Genomic DNA, 18,882 nt, shown 5'->3' on the forward strand with positions numbered 1-18,882 from the left:
CATGTGTACCTTCCAATGTATAGCACAGAACTGACTTTAGACCTAAATATTTTTTATTACAATATTAGAACACTATAAATGTTTATCTTTATTACACCCACAAGTGAGAATAATTCTTATAGTATTTACGTGTTATTTTAAGCATCAAAGATAGGTGATTTTTTGTCCTTCAACACTGAAAAATCCGCCGGTTGCTAAGGAAATTTCTTTGGCCGGGTTTCCATGGTTACCATGACTCAAAACATTTTTCCTTTTACATACATTGTTCATACTTCAAAATAAATCTATGGGTGGAAAATCATCAAATTCTGAAAACCTTCATGTAGCACTTTTTTACAGTTTTGTCTGATTTTTATGTGGACTGGTACTTAAATACCATCTTACATGACTAGAGTTCCTAGATCAATTTTCAATATTTAGAACGTGACATTTCTTTAATTAAGGTCTTCCGTTTCAGACGGAAGACCTTATAGTGATTCTACTGTTTTTTCTTATTATTATTAATTTTTTTCCTAAATCTTGTCGGCAGGATTTCTCAGAGATGGCTGTACGGATTTTCCTGAAATTTTCAGGGATGATAGAGAATGAAAATACCCCGAGACGTTTTTTTAATTTTTTCAAAATTCACTTCCAGTCGTCATATATGTCCGATTTCCGCTTTTTTAAAAAATATTTAATCCGAGTGAGATCTCAGAAATGGTAAGAGATTAAGGCACCAAACTTACAGGGATGATAGATCTTGATAAGTAGGCAAATCCATTTGGGTTAATATCGTTCGCCATCACTTCCGGTCGTCACAGGAAGTGTTCACAAATATCGAAAATTTCAACTTTTCTTTTTTGAAACTTTTTTTGCATCACATTATAGCATCTCTCTTATAGTGTTGAATATGTCACTCCCACCGGAAACAAAAACGGCAACTTCCGGTTATAAGAGAATACCTACATAATTTGAGTATTTTTCTTTCCCATAAATATTTTTTCATAGATAAAGGATTTGGAATGATTTTTGGATATGTTATTCAGACTGAAAATGGCTACAGTAACGTCAAATATCTTTTTAAAATTCACTTCCGGTCGCACGATTTTCTGTCCTCAAAATGAGAAGTTATTATAGCGAGATCTCGTAAACGGTAAGAGATTAAGACACCAAACTTATAGGACTAGTAGATCTTGATGAGCAGGCAAATTCATTTGGGTTAACATTGTCCGCCGTCACTTCCGGTCGTCACAGGAAGTGATCTAAGAAATCGAAAATTTCAACTTTTCTTTTATGAATTTTTTTGGCATCACATTGTAGCATCTTATACGTAGTTTCTAAATATGTCAGTCCCACCATAAACAAAAACGACAACTTCCGGTTATAAGAGGAAAAACTGCATAATTCCAATAATTTTCTTTCCCATAAATATTTTTTATACAATAAGTATTTGTTATGATTTTTTTAGATATGTTTCGAGACTGCTAATGTCTACAGTTAGGTCAAATATGTTTGTAAAATTCACTTCCTGTTGCGTGATTTCCTGTCCTCAAAATGAAAAGTTATCATAGCTAGATTTCGTAAACGGTAAAAGATTATTACACCAAACTTATAGGAGTGATAGATGTTGCTGAATAGGCAAACTCATTTGGGTTGACATTGTCCGCCGTCACTTCCAGTTGTCACAGGAAGTGAACAAATATATCAAAATTTTTAATTTTTTATGGAATCTTTCTTATATAATATAATATATTATAGAATCTTATTTGTAAATTTTATATATGTCAGTACCACTGGAAACCAAAACAACTACTTCCGGTTATGGGAGAAAAACTGCATAAATTTAGTATCGTACTATCCCATAAATATTTTTTTTTATAAAAAGACATTTGAAAAGATTTTAGGGCATGCTATTCAGACTGAAATGTCTAGAGTTACCTCAAATATATTTACTTTCGGTCACGTGATATCTTGTCCTCAAATGAGAAGATAACATTGTGAGATCTCTTAAACTGTAACAGATCAAAACACTAAACTTATATGAATAATAAACTATAAATATTGGGCAGCAGATATAGGGTAAAATGTGTTCGCCGTCACTTCCGGTCGTCACAGAAAGTGATAAAAAAAATTAAAAATGATTTTTGTAAATGTTATTAAGATTGTAATTTTCTAAAGTAATGTCGAGAATCGAATCTTGGTAAAATACACCTCTGGCCGTGTGTTTTCCTGAAATCATTTAAAATATTAGATGCCTTTTAACATAGATAAAACCTCATTCATGAAGATGAATGGAGGAGAACGGAAGACCTTCTTTGTTGCTATAGCAACAAGAGTTTCTAGTTCTATTGGACAATTCTATGCAATCAATTCTGTGGAAGGTACCGACATAGGGTTAGGGAAAGGCCTTAGATTTGGTGAAAAATGTCTGATTTTATGCGGAACTATTTAAAAGTTATAAATCAGAAAGAATGTCAGCAGATCGCGGCCTACCTCTCCAGACTTTCAGCAAAAGACCATCAAGCAGATGTTGAAGACATGGTAGCTTTCGAAAAAGAAAAATCGAAGAAATCCTCTGGCATATGTTTATCGATGATATCTCGAGATGCCCATGCATCAAGTTCTTTAAGCAGAAAACGTGTCTAATGTAAATGTAGCAACATGTGGGTAATGATAATCCATACTAGTAACTAAATTCTTTTGTATTTACTTAAGATTAAAATTATAGTTAAGCTTTACTTAAGTATTTAAGCATTTAATCCTTATAAGTGGATATCACCTGTCCTGTACAACAGACATTGAAAACTTCATGATTTTCAAACATATTTAGAACAACTTCATGATTTTATAATTTGTCGTCAGATTTCGTCGTATTAGTAGAAAACTTGTGATTTTCACCGAGTTCATCTAAATTTTATGTCCTTCAGGCCTGGTTTCTGGTCTTGGAGGTAAGACAATTCCTATAATGTTTATAATTAAGACGTTCGTTTATAGCGTTTTTTTTAATTCATCGTGTCTAAAGTATTGAAAACAACTTTCACGGCAGAAGAACAATTCTTTTCATCAAAGCTTCATAGACATAATTGTGTTGTTTGGTATGGCATGACCGATTCAGATGGTTATTCCATAAGAAGGCTACAGTTCCGAGATAAACGAAAAGACTATACACAGACTGGTTTATTTCTTGGAAAATAACTGCAAATTTTCCAGTGAGAAGTATCATGCTTGTCACTTGTGTCAAGCAGAAAATAGTATAAATATAAAACATTTATATCTTGATCCAGAACATACTAACGTGCAACGTAATCGTTGAAAGCATGCCAAGTCGTGTTCTTGACATGATGGTTTTATCAATCGTATGTTTCATCAGATAAGAAGAACACTTGGAACAATTTTGTTTTGTTAGTTTTTGTTGACATTTTGATTCTTGATACAACTTTGAACTGGTTTTTTTTTTCAAATCTGACTTAATTTTAATTCTATAGAAATTTCAGTCCTTCTTTATTCGGATAACAATCGTATGTTTAATCAGATAAGAGGAACACTGGGAACAATATTGTTTTTGATAGCTTTTATTGACATTTTGATTCTTGATACAACTTGGAACTGTTTATTTTTCAAATTTGACTTAATTTTACTTCTATAGAAATTTCATTCCTTCTTTATTTAATAACAATGAATTATTATTCTTCCTGTCTAACGCTTTTGGTGGTGGTTTGTATTACCAATCCCTATTGGTCTCTTGAAACTAACAATCGCTTTTTAGGTAGATTTGGGGTATATTTAGAGATTCTTGGACCCACTGTATCTACGGACACAAATTGGTATCACAGCTTTGTGATGTCTATTCCTGACGATGCACCAGTTATTTGCCAACCTGACTATGGACAGAAATTAAAAGACGTATGTTCGAAACATAAAAGGCATCCTTTACATAAATTGCTTAAGATCTTAAGATATTGGATAATGATATGGACTACGAAATCAAAAAAAAAATCTCCCCCTTTATTTCCAAACAGTTCCAAAAATTAACGGGTCCAGGAAGGAAATAACAGTGCTCCCTTTATCTTTCATTGGAGTTTTAATTAAATCTATATTCGGAACTGCCACCACGGAGGACTTACTGATGATTGTAATCAATCGAGTAAACAGCATCATCAGACGAGACAACAGAACCTGACCAAAACTTCTTTCAAGTCACACAAAGAATTTCAAGTCGTATATAAAGACCGAAAACAATCGAGACGGCAAAATTAAAGAACATTTCAATAGCACTAGAAACAACTTGAAAAGGCTTGTAAAAGTTGCAGAAGATATAGCCGATGTACAGCGTAATGCAGATGAAATTTTTTGTTTGACATTAACGGCAAAGAATATTTCTTCTTCACCTTATAATCATATCAGTAAATACGTTGGGCTACGATAAATTTAAAATAAGGATATATATCAGAAGTTCTGGTTTCAGATTATGAATTTCAGGCAGCTGTGGAAAAACGATTTCAAAATAGACACGACAAAGTAAGAAACCATGACCACGTCACTGGGGAAATATTTGGTATCGCACATAAAAATTGCAATTTACAGTTCAGACAAGTTGAATTCATACCAGTCGTTCTGCATAATTTACGAGGATTTGATGGACATCTAATTATGCAGAAGATTGGTAAATTTAAAAATAAACGTTTGAATGTAATTGCCAACACGAATGAACGTTATGTGTCATTTACAGTGTCAAATCTAAGATTTATCGACTCATTCCAATTTCTTTCAACCTCATTGGACACATTAGTTTTGAATCTCAAATCTTGTGGTGAGCATTGTTTTGAACAGTTCAACAATTATTTTAAATCCTCTGATCAAAGAAAACTTTTACTGCGAAAAGGAGTTTATCCTATTCATTAGGGGTGTGCAATATTACCGGTATATCGGTATATTGCGGTATTATCCACCACAATAATATATCGCGATATGAAAATCAGATACCGGTATTTCACGATATTTATAAAAATATATAAAAACCTCCTTTATTGTAGAAACTGTTAAAATAAAACTGGAAACTTCTAAGTCTTTTTCTTTCTCGTTGAAAGAATTCTTCATCAGTTTCGTTCGGGAGAGAGAAAGAGAGAGGAGAGAGAGAGGGGTGGAAGCTTTTAATTCACTGTTGTAGTTTTGAATATCTTACTTTGAAATAAAATTACTAATTAATAAGACTTGAAAATAAAATTTATAAGGAAGAAAATATATAAAACATTTTTACAGGGTTGCATTGCGGTTCTCAAAATCTCACATTGAATCTACACGATCGACATCGCAGTGAAATGTCAAGTTCAATATACATGTACATATTACAAGTAAATGGTCATCCATGTTTTCACTTGTAGCAGTGTTGTTTTCATTATTTTTAATAACTTTCATGCCATTTTAAACACCTTATGCTATAGCAGGAGCATGTATATATTAAAACAGGCCATTTCCTGATTGTACGTCTTGATGTGAAATTAGGTCGGGTTAGACTAAATTACCAAAACGCACGAAAACAGGTCACAATTTCTTTCTGGTTTTTTAAATTTTATTTTGTAACCACAATAAAATTATTTTCATATAGGACTAATATGTATATTGTTTTAATCTTTAATAACATTTTATGCTACTTCATTAAACCCCCCCCCCCACCCCCCCAAAAGAATTCAATGAACAAAGATTATATAATCTGTAAAAATTTTTATTTCAATGTGAAAATTCTCCAAGAGAGTTCATCTTGTTTTACTATTTTACCTGGAATTTGATAAAAAGTAAAGTGTTAATTTGGTGTGCAATCAATGTCTTATCCCTCCTCCTGCTTTTAAACTTAAAGATAAATTCAAATAGTCTTTGAACTTGACATCATTTCAAACATTCTGCTCAAATTTATTAATGATAATTAATCTACAATATATTGCGATATATTGCAATATTCAAAGTAAAATATTGCAATATATCGCAATATGGATTTCCATCGCAATACCCAACTCTACTATTCATTCATCACTGATTCAACAAAATTTTTGACAGATAAGATACCTCCAAAATCGGAATTCTTCAATAGCATAAGCAAATGCGATATTTCAAATGAAGACTATGAACATGCTCAACAGGTATGGAGAGATATGAATATAAAAACAATGGGAGAGTATCATGATTTGTATCTGTTGTGCGATGTGCTGCTTTTATCTGACGTCTTTGAACGATTCAGAAGCGTGTCTATGAAAAGTTTCGAGTTAGATCCAGCGCAATACTACACACTAGCAGCCATGTGCTGGAGTGCATGTCTAAAAATGACAAGTGTTAAACTAGAATTACTAACTGACTTAGAACAATATCAAATGATTGAAAAAGGTGTGCGTGGAGGTGTGTCTATGATGACTTTGCGTCATGCAGAGGCTAACAATCCATATATCAAAGAAAGCTACAATCCTGAGCAGCCGAACGTCTACCTCGGTTATTTCGATATGAATAATTTGTATGGCGGTGCAATGCTTGAACCATTGCCTCTTGGAGACTTCAAATGGCTGTGTGAAGAAGAGATTTCAAAACTTGACATCATGAACGTAAAAAAGGATGCTAACACGGGATACATTCTAGAGGTAACACTCGATTATCCAAATCATTTGCACGATCTTCATAATGATCTCCCATTAGCGGCAGAGTCGTTATCCATTAACGTGAGCGATTTATCACCATACAGTCGTCAACTATTTGACAAACTTCATAAAAATAAAATTAATGGGGAGATTTCAAAGAAGCTAGTACCAACACTTAGAACAAAGACAAAGTATGTTGTTCACTACAGAAATTTGCAATTCTACATCATTCACGGATTGGTGCTAAAAGAAATACATCGAGTCATAAGCTTTACACAATCTTCATGGCTTAAACCATACATAGAATACAACACCAAAATGAGACAAAAGGCGCAGAATGACTTTGAGGTGTCCCTTTACAAAGCCTATAACAATATAGTATTTGGGTGAGTTGACGTAAAGGGAACATCTGATATGTTATATTACTTAAATAGAGTATTTCTAGTGATTCGTTAAATTTTCAATAATTATCTAACATCATGTCAATGCCTCCCTAATTATAGTTGTTAGATAAATCACTGATTTGTTGATATTTTAAAACATGTATTAATGTATGTCATTTATTATTTCAGAAAAACCATGGAGAACATTCGAAATAGATTGAATTTCAATTTAGTGCATACGAAAAAGGTACTGCAAAAGCTTGTCAGCAAACCTAGCTTCGAGATGTTCACAATCTTCAATTCACATCTCGTCGGAGTGAAAAACAAGAAAGTAAAACTATTACTTAACAAGCCTATTTACATTGGTATGACGATATTAGACCTCTCCAAATTATTCATGTACCAGTTCCATTATGAATTCATTAAAGCAACATATCGAGAAAAAGCCAAATTGTTGATGACTGATACAGACTCTCTCTTTTACAGGTATTTTATCATGCAATTTCATCCGATTTCCAAGAAAGAGAAATGTGGGGGTGAACATTCAATTTATGTTTCAAGTTTAATTTGTAGGTTCGAGGTCGAGGATATGTACAAAGAGATAGAGCAACACATGGATCTTTTTGATACCTCAAACTATCCAAAACATCACTTCTTATTCAATGAAAAAAACAAAAAGGTGGTTGGCAAAATGAAAGATGAAACTGGAGGTAAGTTGTTTGACTTCTCCATTTCCGGAAATATGCAGCTGTTTAAATATCATTACTATCTTAATTTTCTATTACACAGGTGTTCCTATCATAGGTTTTGCGGGTTTAAGGCCAAAGATGTACTCGTTTACTATCGACGATGGAAAAAGAGGTGAAGTGAAAAAAGCCAAAGGGATCTCTAAATCTGTGGTCTCCAAAGAACTTGCTTATAAGAATTATGTGGACTGTCTATACCACTGTGAATTGGAAAGACATACCATGAACTCTATACGAAGTGAAAAACATGATTTGTATCTGAAAGCTATCAACAAAATTTCATTGTCTCCATTTGACGATAAACGATATTGGTTACCGCCACATGGTGTTGAAGGCTACTCTTATGGACATTATAAAATCATAGTAATGTCTGAAAAATAATATTTAGTATGAGCATATATTCATACTATAGTAATTGAAAAGAAATACATCAGTACTTCTGAATAATTTATTCCCAAATAAACATCAACATCTTATACAAACGTTTGATTCTTTATTACTACTTGAACATTGTTAAACCCCCAACCCCTACCCCTGAAAAATGAATGAAAATAATGAAAAATCGTTCAGATAATTTCGTCTTGAATTTTAATTTATTTTTAATCTTTTTAAAGTTTTATGTTTATGAAATTAAAAAAATTAAATAAAAAAAAAAACACATGCAGTAATTACTATAGAGTATCCTCCCAACTTTATAAACTGTACAAGTTTCCGAGTAATGCTCTTGATTAACATATTATAAAATAAATTGTTTTACATGATAACACTGCACTCTGAGTATTCTAATATTGTCCTCAGCTATATAAAGTGCAGATTTCTGAAAAAGTCCTCTTATATTGCAAGAATTTCATCTTCATCTGTGTCATCATCCTTAAGTATCACCTTCCTCGCCGCCGCTTTAGCCCTCTTATGAATTTTAATTTATTTTTAATCTTTTTAAAGTTTTATGTTTATGAAATTAAAAAAATTAAATAAAAAAAACACATGCAGTAATTACTATAGAGTATCCTCCCAACTTTATAAACTGTACAAGTTTCTTTAGTAATGCTCTTGATTAACATATTATAAAATAAATTGTTTTACATGATAACACTGCACTCTGAGTATTCTAATATTGTCCTCAGCTATATAAAGTGCAGATTTCTGAAAAGTCCTCTTATATTGCAAGAATTTCATCTTCATCTGTGTCATCATCCTTAAGTATCACCTTCCTCGCCGCCGCTTTAGCCCTCTTCAGCGGTGGCAAACGAACCTGTAAAGTGAATTTTCTGCATGGTATAGTTATGTGAAAAAAAAAAAAAATATTCAAGTTTTATTTCCTTTTATACAGAAGATGTAATATACTAACTGTGACGACTTTGTACTTTAATGAATATACTTTACAACCCCTACCCACCCAATACAACGTGTCTAATGAGAATGCTCACCATAGGTGGACTAGGAGGTCCTGACAAATTTCTTGTAAGATCCATCGCGGCCTTCAAATCTTCGCCAATCCTCATCATTGCAAGGAAAACATCCTCGGGGAAAGAAACTTGCTTTCCCCTGTTGTTGTCTGTTAAAATAAAATCATAGTGTAATTAAAAGATATTATATGATATTGATGTTGCTTTAAAAATTGCAAATATTTAAGATCGATGAGTGTGGAGGTTGAGTCTATGACAGATACTGAGAATGGAACCTTTGAACAGTTAAATAATAATTATTAATACCCCCCCCCCTCTTGAAAATCAAATTTAATGGTAAATCCTATATAAAGATTATGGGACCGCTGCTGTAAATACTAAATGAACTAAGTATACAATCAAGTCTAGTAACACAGACACATACAAAAAGACAAAGAAACATACCTTGTAAATGTATGTATACTCTTCTCCGAAAAAAAGATAGTTGGATGGCATAATGCCCCCTCCTGTAGCTGTCACCTCCCCGGATAACATACTGCGGGATTTCTCCATCTCCGCCTAACTCAACATCAAAACGAACTTCTGCGGCTGCCATATCACTCGTTTTAATGAAACTTTTATCTTCTAAGTTTTTCTGGAGGAACTATAATTCGTACTTCTGATGTGTGTTTATATATATAGTATTTCTCAAAAGAAACCATCTATTGTTTTTAAACTCTGGACTCTTGATTACCCCCACACCCATCAATTAATCAAAAGTAATCAATCACTAGGAAGAGATCGTCTTTTGTTTTTGAAGTATTTGAGATAAAAAACAACTTTTTTATTTAAATATTGTTTTGATTCCCACATATTTTTACAATAATAATTAATATATACATAAATAAATCATAGTAATTCCTCCCTGATTTGATATAACTCATATTTCTGAAGTGTTTTATGTATATAGCATTTCTTAAAAGAAACAATCTATTGTTTTCAAACTGATTACCTCCAAACCCATCCAAAATTAGTCAAAAGTAATCAATCACTAAGAAGAGATCGTCTTTTGTTTTATGAAGTATATGAGATAAATAACATATATATTTTATTTAAATATTGTTTTGATTTTCTATATATTTTCAGAACAATAAGTAATATACATGAATAAATCATAGTAATTCCCCTTTGATTTGAACAACAACTTTTGTTTTTTGAAATCTTTCAATCAAAATTGCTAATTTATAGATATATTTACTACTCCTGATAATGAGTGCAAAGTCAATGTCCTTAATCGTTTTGAATATCACAGTATCCCATTTATTTAATATATATACTACAGCCGAATATTTTTTTTTTTTTTTATATTTTTTATGAAATATAAAAATAAAGATAAATGTAAAACATTCTCTGTAATCCAAAGAATTTTTTTTTTTATTCTACATATATCGCTCGGGTTCAAGATTCAATAACATTTGACTTCGGATCACACTCGTCGTTTTCCGTAAGCGATTACGGAAATGGGTGATTAGTTACGATTGAAGACTAAGTTTGGGAAAAGATCGTATTTTTATTTTTATTTATTTATTTATTTTTATTTATTTATTTTTTTTTTAAATATTAAACATTCTTTATATTATCAACTAAGAAATATTATTGTGCTATATACATGATTTAATAAACTCTTATGCTCTTACATATATCGCTCGGGTGCAAGATTCAATAACATTAGACCAAGTCAATTCGGCGATGGAGAAGATGCACACCATCATGACCATGCGGTCTTACTGTATTTTATCGATGCTACTATTAGCCTGCGCTGCTGCAAAGTTGCAGTATTTTAGTGTATGTAATGACAATACATGTAGATGGAATGGTGCTGGGTTTTACTCAGGATGGCTACCCGATGACGTAAGGTCTTTGAATTTTGATTACTTTGATGCACGAGCAGTAATGGATCTCACCCACACGTCAGTGCAGGTTGTATATATTGATTATGCCCCATCCTGTGAGAGCATCAACATAAAATCAAACAGAGCTGTGACCGTGTACATAGAGGACATTAAATGTGTAAAAGTTAGTATATGTATTTATTTATTTATTTCAATCGATCTTTGTAAAACAAACTTTGAAGCGATGAATTGTTGTAAGCACGGTAAGAGGACGGTGATACAAAAGTGAACTTTTAGTAATCTCACATTGGATACACTGAGTGGTGCATGCCCACAGTAATGTACTGTGTGTGTGTGTGTGTGTGTGTGTGTGTGTGTTGGGGGGGGGGGGGGGCATCTGCAGCACTAATTTGCTCACTATAAGATATGTGAATGTACTTGTAATTGTGTTACTTAATTTCATTTCAGCCTTCCACAGCTGATGCATCCCCCCGCACTATAACACATGTAAGTAATAAACATACCTCAATTTCTGACTTTTGATTATTAATGCAATCCTCTTTCATGCATCTGCAGCACTAACTTCCTCACTATATAATATGTGAATGTACTTGTAATTGTGTTACTTAATTTCATTTCAGCCCTCCACAGCTGATGCATCCCCCCGCACTATAACACATGTAAGTAATAAACATACCTCAATTTCTGACTTTTGATTATTAATGCAATCCTCTTTCATGCATCTGCAGCACTAACTTCCTCACTTTATAACATGTAAGTAATAAAGGTATCTCAATTTCTGACTATTACAAAAATAGTATTTTGCATATGCTATTCAATGCATTGTTTACAAGCTGCTAAAATTTGTAAAAGGTGTCAATCTTCAGGAATCACTTGACTCCCTATTGAAAATTTGTTGTTCATACATATGTTACTTATCATCATTTCAGCAGGGTGACAGTGCTTCTCGGCCTCAGTCCTCCACACATGATTTTCTCCCTACTTCAACTCATGTAAATAATAAACTTATCACCATTCTTACTATCTGAAAATAATATTTTAGATATGCTATTCAATGCATTGTTTACAACCTGATTAAAATGAGAAAGTCAAGTATCAGCAGGACTCAGCTTCATCGCTTTAAAAATATGTACATTTGTTTCAGCAGGTTCGAAGATCCTCCACAACTGATGCATCCCCTACACCAGTTCTTGTAAGTGATAAACTAATTATCACAAAGTAGTAATTTGCATTTGACATTCAATGCATTGTTTATAGCATGCATAATTTTGACAAAAAAATTTTCAATGAATGCTTATATTTGTTTCAATATTTCACTTTCATTGTAGAATCCTGAATTAACAACTCCACCATCAGTGGATGACGGCAGCAACAGTAACTTGAGTTTAAGTACTATCTTAATCAGTAAGTATATTTATTTATAAATCTATATGCATCTTTCTAAATACACCTAGATAACAATGTGAATTATTTCGAAACTCTTCAATCTTTTACTAATCCTTCAAAATTATGGATTCTGAATAATATTTGAAAATCTAACTACAATGATAATATCTGCATGAGCAATTCAAAAGTAACTCACATTCTTTGATTGTAGCATTGAAGCAAAAGACAGCAATAGACATATTAAATGCAATAAAAAAAATATTTGAGTCCGCTGTCAAGTGTCAAACACTGAGAATCAATTGCGGTGGAGAATTTAAAAATCATCTACTATAGAATTATAATTCTTTATTTCACTGAAGCTTGAATTTATTATTTAGTGATCTTCAACGAAACACTTTCATTTTTGCTTAATTTTATGAAATTAAAATCCATACATCAATAAATACTATCTATGGTTGATACATGAGTAATAGATGCTCATATAATAGTGCTTTATCATTTCTGCAATTTTGGATCTCAATTTTAAAATTTGAATTGCTTGAAAAATGAATGTTTTTCTTGTAGTTATTTCTACTTGCTTATCCGCATCTTCCTGCATAAGCTGTTTCATCTTTCTCATTTGGAAATGCCAAAAATCAAGATTAAGGGGGAATATAAATACTGATCATGAAATATTTTATGACGCCGCTGAAGAAGAAATCTTACAAGAAGATTCTATTCTTTGAACATTTTTTTTCCTCTTAATTTTCTAGGCTTAATTGGATTACTCACATTTCTATGTAAAGAAATAGTGATCATAAAAAGGAAAGTGATAGAGATATACAATCTCCTGCAAGATGCAACTTTGTTTATCAAAAAATCTATGAAAAAATTATTAGGATTTATTATGAAGAAAAAATGCCAAAGAAAAAGAAAAGCAAAACATACTAAAGAAATTATTACTAGAAAAGTATTGCCACCAAGGGAGAGAAAGAAACCAGTTCTATATGGCTTTGATGAATATGTCTACTGAGACACTTTTGCCACTGCATATTTGTTCACCCCTGGCATGTCACTATTGATTAACTTTATGCATGTATATAGTGTATGCACAATGCTGTAAAAGTCTGTAATACTGTTGCTTTATTTCACAGTGCAATAATGAATGTATCTCTATTGCTTTAGCTTTGCATTGCACTTTTATACCACTATTCTTTTCTCTTTCAGCATCTTCATGTATCGTCTTTCTATGTATCATCTCTGTATGTATCATTTCATGTTATCGCAAATATCGTAAATTGCATGTCCAAAATAGTTCAGATTTTCTGAGTTATTACATTGAGGATAGGATTGAGTTAGAAAGGTACAGGAGAAGAAATAGACTAGGATTTGATGGGTAAATATATTCAAATATGGAAAATTAGAAAGTAGTTCAGATATCTTTGTGAAGTACAGATGTAGAAATAGTGTATGATTTGATGTGTAAAATGTATCATTTCATGTGCACACAATATTGAAAATTAGAAAGTAGTTCACACATTCTAAGTTAATACATTGAGGATAAGATTAAGTTAAAAGGGTGCAAGAAGAAGAAATAGTGTAGGACTTGATGTATATTAAGTAGAGACTTAACACCATTTCAATGTAATTATGCTTTCATATCTGATTTGTTAAAATCATTTATCATTTTTACCTTTCAATGAATACTCAATTTATGTAAATACTGTGATTTTTATTAATTGGTGCCAAATTAAATATTTTTTGCATGTGTGTGCCATCATCACGATGTTTTTTGATGTGATGTCAACTTTTGCTTACACTGATGCATATCTATAGACAATTAACTTTCCAGATATATCTTCTTAAAATAATTTCTTTGAAAATAAATCCAGAAATCAGTTATATTATTTGTACATTGAGGATTAGGTATTACAGTATTAGTTCATTTTTATGAACTGTAGATAAGTATAATTTAAGAGATATTTCTCTCTTTTTTACAGTCAGATATTGGATTTCAATAAATATTAAACTGTGCAATTATATGTCAAATCTTTTTTCTAAACTTTGATTTTTATTTTAACTGTGAGCCATTGATAATTTAGATTGTTGTTATAGTTAATTCTTTTTCAATTCTAATTAAAAAATCTTTTTATGTAATATTGTGATTATTACTGATTTGTTTTATGTTTTATATTTTTGTTTTTTTTTTGTGGATTTTTTTTGCAATTATATGTCAAATCTTTTTTCTAAACTTTGATTTTTATTTTAACTGTGAAGTTTTATGATATACTTAATTCTTTTTCAATTCTAATTAAAAAATAAAAAATAGAGATGTTTGTATGTTTTCAATGTTTTGGATTTTGATCAGGATCTGATTTGGTGAAATTTAATGAATCATCAGAAATTGTACAAAAAAGGACTGGTCCTTAGCACATTCTTTTGGGGTCATATTTCGCCATGGACGTTCACTGTTGTTTGAGCCATATGGATATTTAACTTCCACTATACCCTCACCACAGCTAGTAAGTAACAAAGCCAACCTCACTTAACCCACTTTGGATTAACAACAAGACATCTAGAGTGGACTTCAATGCTCCCACCACAAATACTCATATGTTTTCTCCTATAGTCCTTCAACGTCTGCATTCTAAATCTTTTACCATGTTGAATACTTTGGATTCCAACAGACTGTTGGTTATATCCACGCAACAAAATGACCATTTTGTCAGGTTCCAGTTTGTTTTTTTTTTAGTGTTGGCAAATTGGACGATTTTTAGTAACCGGTTACTCGCTTCATCTTCCGATCGAGTACCCCGTTACACGGATATTTGTTAAAGTTTCAGTATTTGTTATCAGTCTCATCCTTTTTTTATTGGTAAAAATAAAAAAACAAATGCAAGATAATTTATATAAATTTAATTTACAAGGACAAACTAAAAAAAGAAATAAAAACAATTAAATGCACTTGTCACATCAAAACATCACAGAATATGTAACATCTATAGAACAAATGAAGGAAACATGGTCAAATTTCCCGAGAACGGGTATCACTGTTGAATCGGTGTTAAGTTTATACAATTCTGTTGAATCTGTTGAAAATGCAAGTGTCACATCACTGCTAACAATGCAAGTGCCACATCACTGCTAACAATGCAAGTGTCACATCACTGCTAACAATGCAAGTGTCTATCACTGCTAAAAATGCAAGTGTCACATCACTGCTAGAAATGCAAGTGTCTATCACAGCTAAAAATGCAAGTGTCACATCACTGTTAGAAATGCAAGTGTCTATCATTGCTTAAAATGCAAGTGTCTATCACTGCTAAAAATGCAAGTGTCTATCACTGCTAGTGTCACATCATAACACAAGGAAATACCGGGTATATGTCACTTCTATAGGAAACATAGGTAATCAGAGATTACAGAGCTCACCTCAACGAATGTTGTCTTTAAGTAAGGCAAAGTCACACAATTAACCAACAAAAAGTATACATTCCAAAAATGAAAATATTTTTAAAAGCAATTTTGATCTGATACTTTGAAATAGACCTACATAAAAAATTTAAACTACTTCATCTTCATGAAAATGTAATGAAAATCCAGCATCTGAAGCAAATTTGAGAGTTTTCATCTCTTGATGCAGCATTTGTGCAAGTTTGGTTTATACAATGTTATATAAGCCTTATAGTTTTTGGTAATAGACCTGCAACCATAACTTTTACCTTGTCTATTATCTGAAAAATGTATGTCCAATTCAGCATCCAAAGCAAGTCCATTAGTGTGCATCCTTAGATGTATCATCCATGCAAGTTTGCTCATTATAGGGCTCATAGTTTATTGGAAATGAAACATGCATCAAAACTAACATTTTCACTCATCCACAAAAAGTAGGTCAGATTCAGCATCCGAAGCAAGCCTGGAAGTATGTATCCTTAGATGTATCATCTATGCAAGATTGGTCATTAAAGAACTCATAGTTCCTTGGAAATGAAACCTGCACCAAAAACTTTTAACTATTCACTCAACCGGAAAATGTAGGTCAGATTCAGCATCCGAAGCAAGCCTGGTAGTGTGCATCCTTAGATGTATCATCCATGCAAGTTTGGTCAACATAGGGCTTAAAGTTACTTGCAAATGAAACCTGCACCAAAAACATTAACCTGTTCGCTCAACTGGAAAATGTAGGTCAGATTCAGCATCCGAAGCAAGCCCGGTAGTATGCATCCTTAGATGTATCATCCATGCAAGTTTGGTCAACATAGGGCTTATAGTTACTTTGAAATGAAACCTGCACCAAAAACTTTAACCTGTTCACTCATCTGGAAAATGTAGGTCAGATTCAGCATCCGAAGCAAGCCCGGTAGTATGTATCCTTAGATGTATCATCCATGCAAGTTTGGTCAACATAGGGCTTATAGTTACTTGGAGATGAAACCTGCACCAAAAACTTTAACCTGTTCACTCAACCGGAAAATGTAGGTCAGATTCAGCATCCGAAACAAGCCCCGGAGTATGCATCCTTAGATGTATCATCCATGCAAGTTTGGTCAACATAGGGCTTATAGTTACTTGGAAATGAAACCTACACCAAAAAACATTAACCTGTTCACTCAACCGGAAAATGAGGTCAGATTCAGCATCCGAAGCAAGCCCGGTAGTATGCATCCTTAGATGTATGATCCATGCAAGATTGGTCAACATAGGGCTTATAGTTACTTTGAAATGAAACCTGCACCAAAAACTTTAACCTGTTCACTCATCTGGAAAATGTAGGTCAGATTCAGCATCCGAAGCAAGCCCGGTAGTATGCATCCTTAGATGTATCATCCATGCAAGTTTGGTCAACATAGGGCTTATAGTTACTTGGAGATGAAACCTGCACCAAAAACTTTAACCTGTTCACTCAACCGGAAAATGTAGGTCAGATTCAGCATCCGAAACAAGCCCGGTAGTATGCATCCTTAGATGTATCATCCATGCAAGTTTGGTCAACATAGGGCTTATAGTTACTTGGAAATGAAACCTACACCAAAAACTTTAACCTGTTCACTCAACTGGAAAATGAGGTCAGATTCAGCATCCGAAGCAAGCCAGGTAGTATGCATCCTTAGATGTATGATCCATGCAAGTTTGGTCAACATAGGGCTTATAGTCACTTGGAAATGAAACCTGCACCAAAAACTTTAACCTGTTCACTCAACCGGAAAATATAGGTCAGATTCAGCATCCGAAGCAAGCCCCGTAGTATGCATCCTTAGATGTATCATCCATGCAAGTTTGGTCAACATAGGGCTTATAGTTACTTGGAAATGAAACCCATACCAAAAACTGCACCAAAAATGTTAACCTGCTCCAAAAACATTAACCTGGTAATTCCTTTGCTGAAATTGCAGCATCTGAAACTTTGTCTGGTACAATAAAACACACTAAAACCATCTTCCATGCATGTCTAATCAGTATAGGACACAGAAGTAATTAAAAAGAAAACTGCTCCAAAAAACTTAACCTTAACCTGGGACGCCGACGCCGACACCGACACCGACGCCGACGCCGACGCCGACGCCGAGGGTATCACATAAGCTCCCCCCAACTTCGTTGAGGTGAGCTAAAAATGAAGAAACACAGCCAATGCTGAAAATGCAAGTGTCGCATCACTGCTAAAATCGCAAGTGTCAAATCACTGTTAGAGGCTTCACAACACTGTAAGAAGTGTCACATATTTTTTGGATTAATTCATCATATTTATAGGTATATTTTTAGTTATGTCTAGTAATGTTTCCTCTCTCATATTTTATAATTTATTTGCAAAACCAACCTTTACTAGTCACGTGACCAAGGGATATCTAAAGGGTCCCTCTAAATGCGTCTAAGAGGGTTATGAAGATTTATTACTTGTAGAAAACTATTCATTGTGAAAAACTAAATAAAGATTAACCATATATCATCAGGGAACATGGAACAGGGCTGAAGTAACACAAAAAGTTAACTAATTCAATGTTTTTTTTGAAAAAGAACTTCTGTAATTGTAGCCATAGGAATTCAATGGAAATTGTGTACGTTTTCTTGTTAGACATCTTTGCTTCCTAAAATAACATAAAAAAGGTATGAAAAACAAACAGTTATAAATAAAGAAAAGCTTTCAATATTACGATAAATCATATAATGAGACAAATCATTTAAAATATAACTGTGCTTGCGACCCATACGTATTCTTACAAGTATAAAGTAGAAAAAAGACATCTACGCATTATAAGTAAGTACGTCGATTTAATAGTATTTCGTTTAGATTGACACAAAGGAAGTGTAAAAATCTCTTATCAATAAATTGTATTCAAGACTAAAATATTTTTTTTGCGATAAAAAAGAACTGATTCTGTAAGTGTACACTGAACACAGGCATTAAACATGATTTATATGTACTTATTTTATTTTATATATAGATATTGGATGCAAAATCTGAGATGTGTCTTTTATCAAAATTCATTTTATAT

General features: G+C 32.7%; 2 protein-coding genes across 2 annotated transcripts; both read left to right on the forward strand.

The window, feature by feature from the left end:
* Positions 1–7,184: 7,184 nt before the first annotated feature.
* LOC134258462 (uncharacterized) lies at positions 7,185–8,109 on the forward strand. Its single transcript, XM_062741026.1, has 3 exons — positions 7,185–7,468; positions 7,556–7,692; positions 7,772–8,109. Exons 1-3 carry the CDS (start codon positions 7,266–7,268, stop codon positions 8,107–8,109), a joined length of 678 nt encoding a protein of 225 aa, XP_062597010.1. The 5' UTR covers positions 7,185–7,265.
* A 2,567-nt stretch (positions 8,110–10,676) lies between these two features.
* On the forward strand, positions 10,677–12,450 carry LOC134258463 (uncharacterized). Its single transcript, XM_062741027.1, has 6 exons — positions 10,677–11,189; positions 11,474–11,512; positions 11,647–11,685; positions 11,956–12,018; positions 12,174–12,218; positions 12,355–12,450. Exons 1-6 carry the CDS (start codon positions 10,863–10,865, stop codon positions 12,448–12,450), a joined length of 609 nt encoding a protein of 202 aa, XP_062597011.1. The 5' UTR covers positions 10,677–10,862.
* Positions 12,451–18,882: the final 6,432 nt, after the last annotated feature.

Source organism: Saccostrea cucullata, unplaced genomic scaffold, assembly GCF_032062105.1.
Source record: "Saccostrea cucullata isolate Sc308-1 unplaced genomic scaffold, CSIRO_AGI_Scuc_v1 ctg4697, whole genome shotgun sequence".
In the NCBI taxonomy this organism is placed as follows: domain Eukaryota; kingdom Metazoa; phylum Mollusca; class Bivalvia; order Ostreida; family Ostreidae; genus Saccostrea; species Saccostrea cuccullata.

Excerpts from the sequence above, each read along its gene's own strand:
- LOC134258463 (XM_062741027.1), top strand. The coding sequence starts at position 10,863 with ATGGAGAAGATGCACACCATCATGACCATGCGGTCTTACTGTATTTTA. Across the intron at positions 11,686-11,955 it reads CCCCCCGCACTATAACACAT|CAGGGTGACAGTGCTTCTCG; the intron begins GTAAGTAATAAA and ends TCATCATTTCAG. Across the intron at positions 12,219-12,354 it reads CATCCCCTACACCAGTTCTT|AATCCTGAATTAACAACTCC; the intron begins GTAAGTGATAAA and ends CTTTCATTGTAG.
- LOC134258462 (XM_062741026.1), top strand. The coding sequence starts at position 7,266 with ATGTTCACAATCTTCAATTCACATCTCGTCGGAGTGAAAAACAAGAAA. Across the intron at positions 7,469-7,555 it reads ACAGACTCTCTCTTTTACAG|GTTCGAGGTCGAGGATATGT; the intron begins GTATTTTATCAT and ends TTTAATTTGTAG. Across the intron at positions 7,693-7,771 it reads AATGAAAGATGAAACTGGAG|GTGTTCCTATCATAGGTTTT; the intron begins GTAAGTTGTTTG and ends TCTATTACACAG.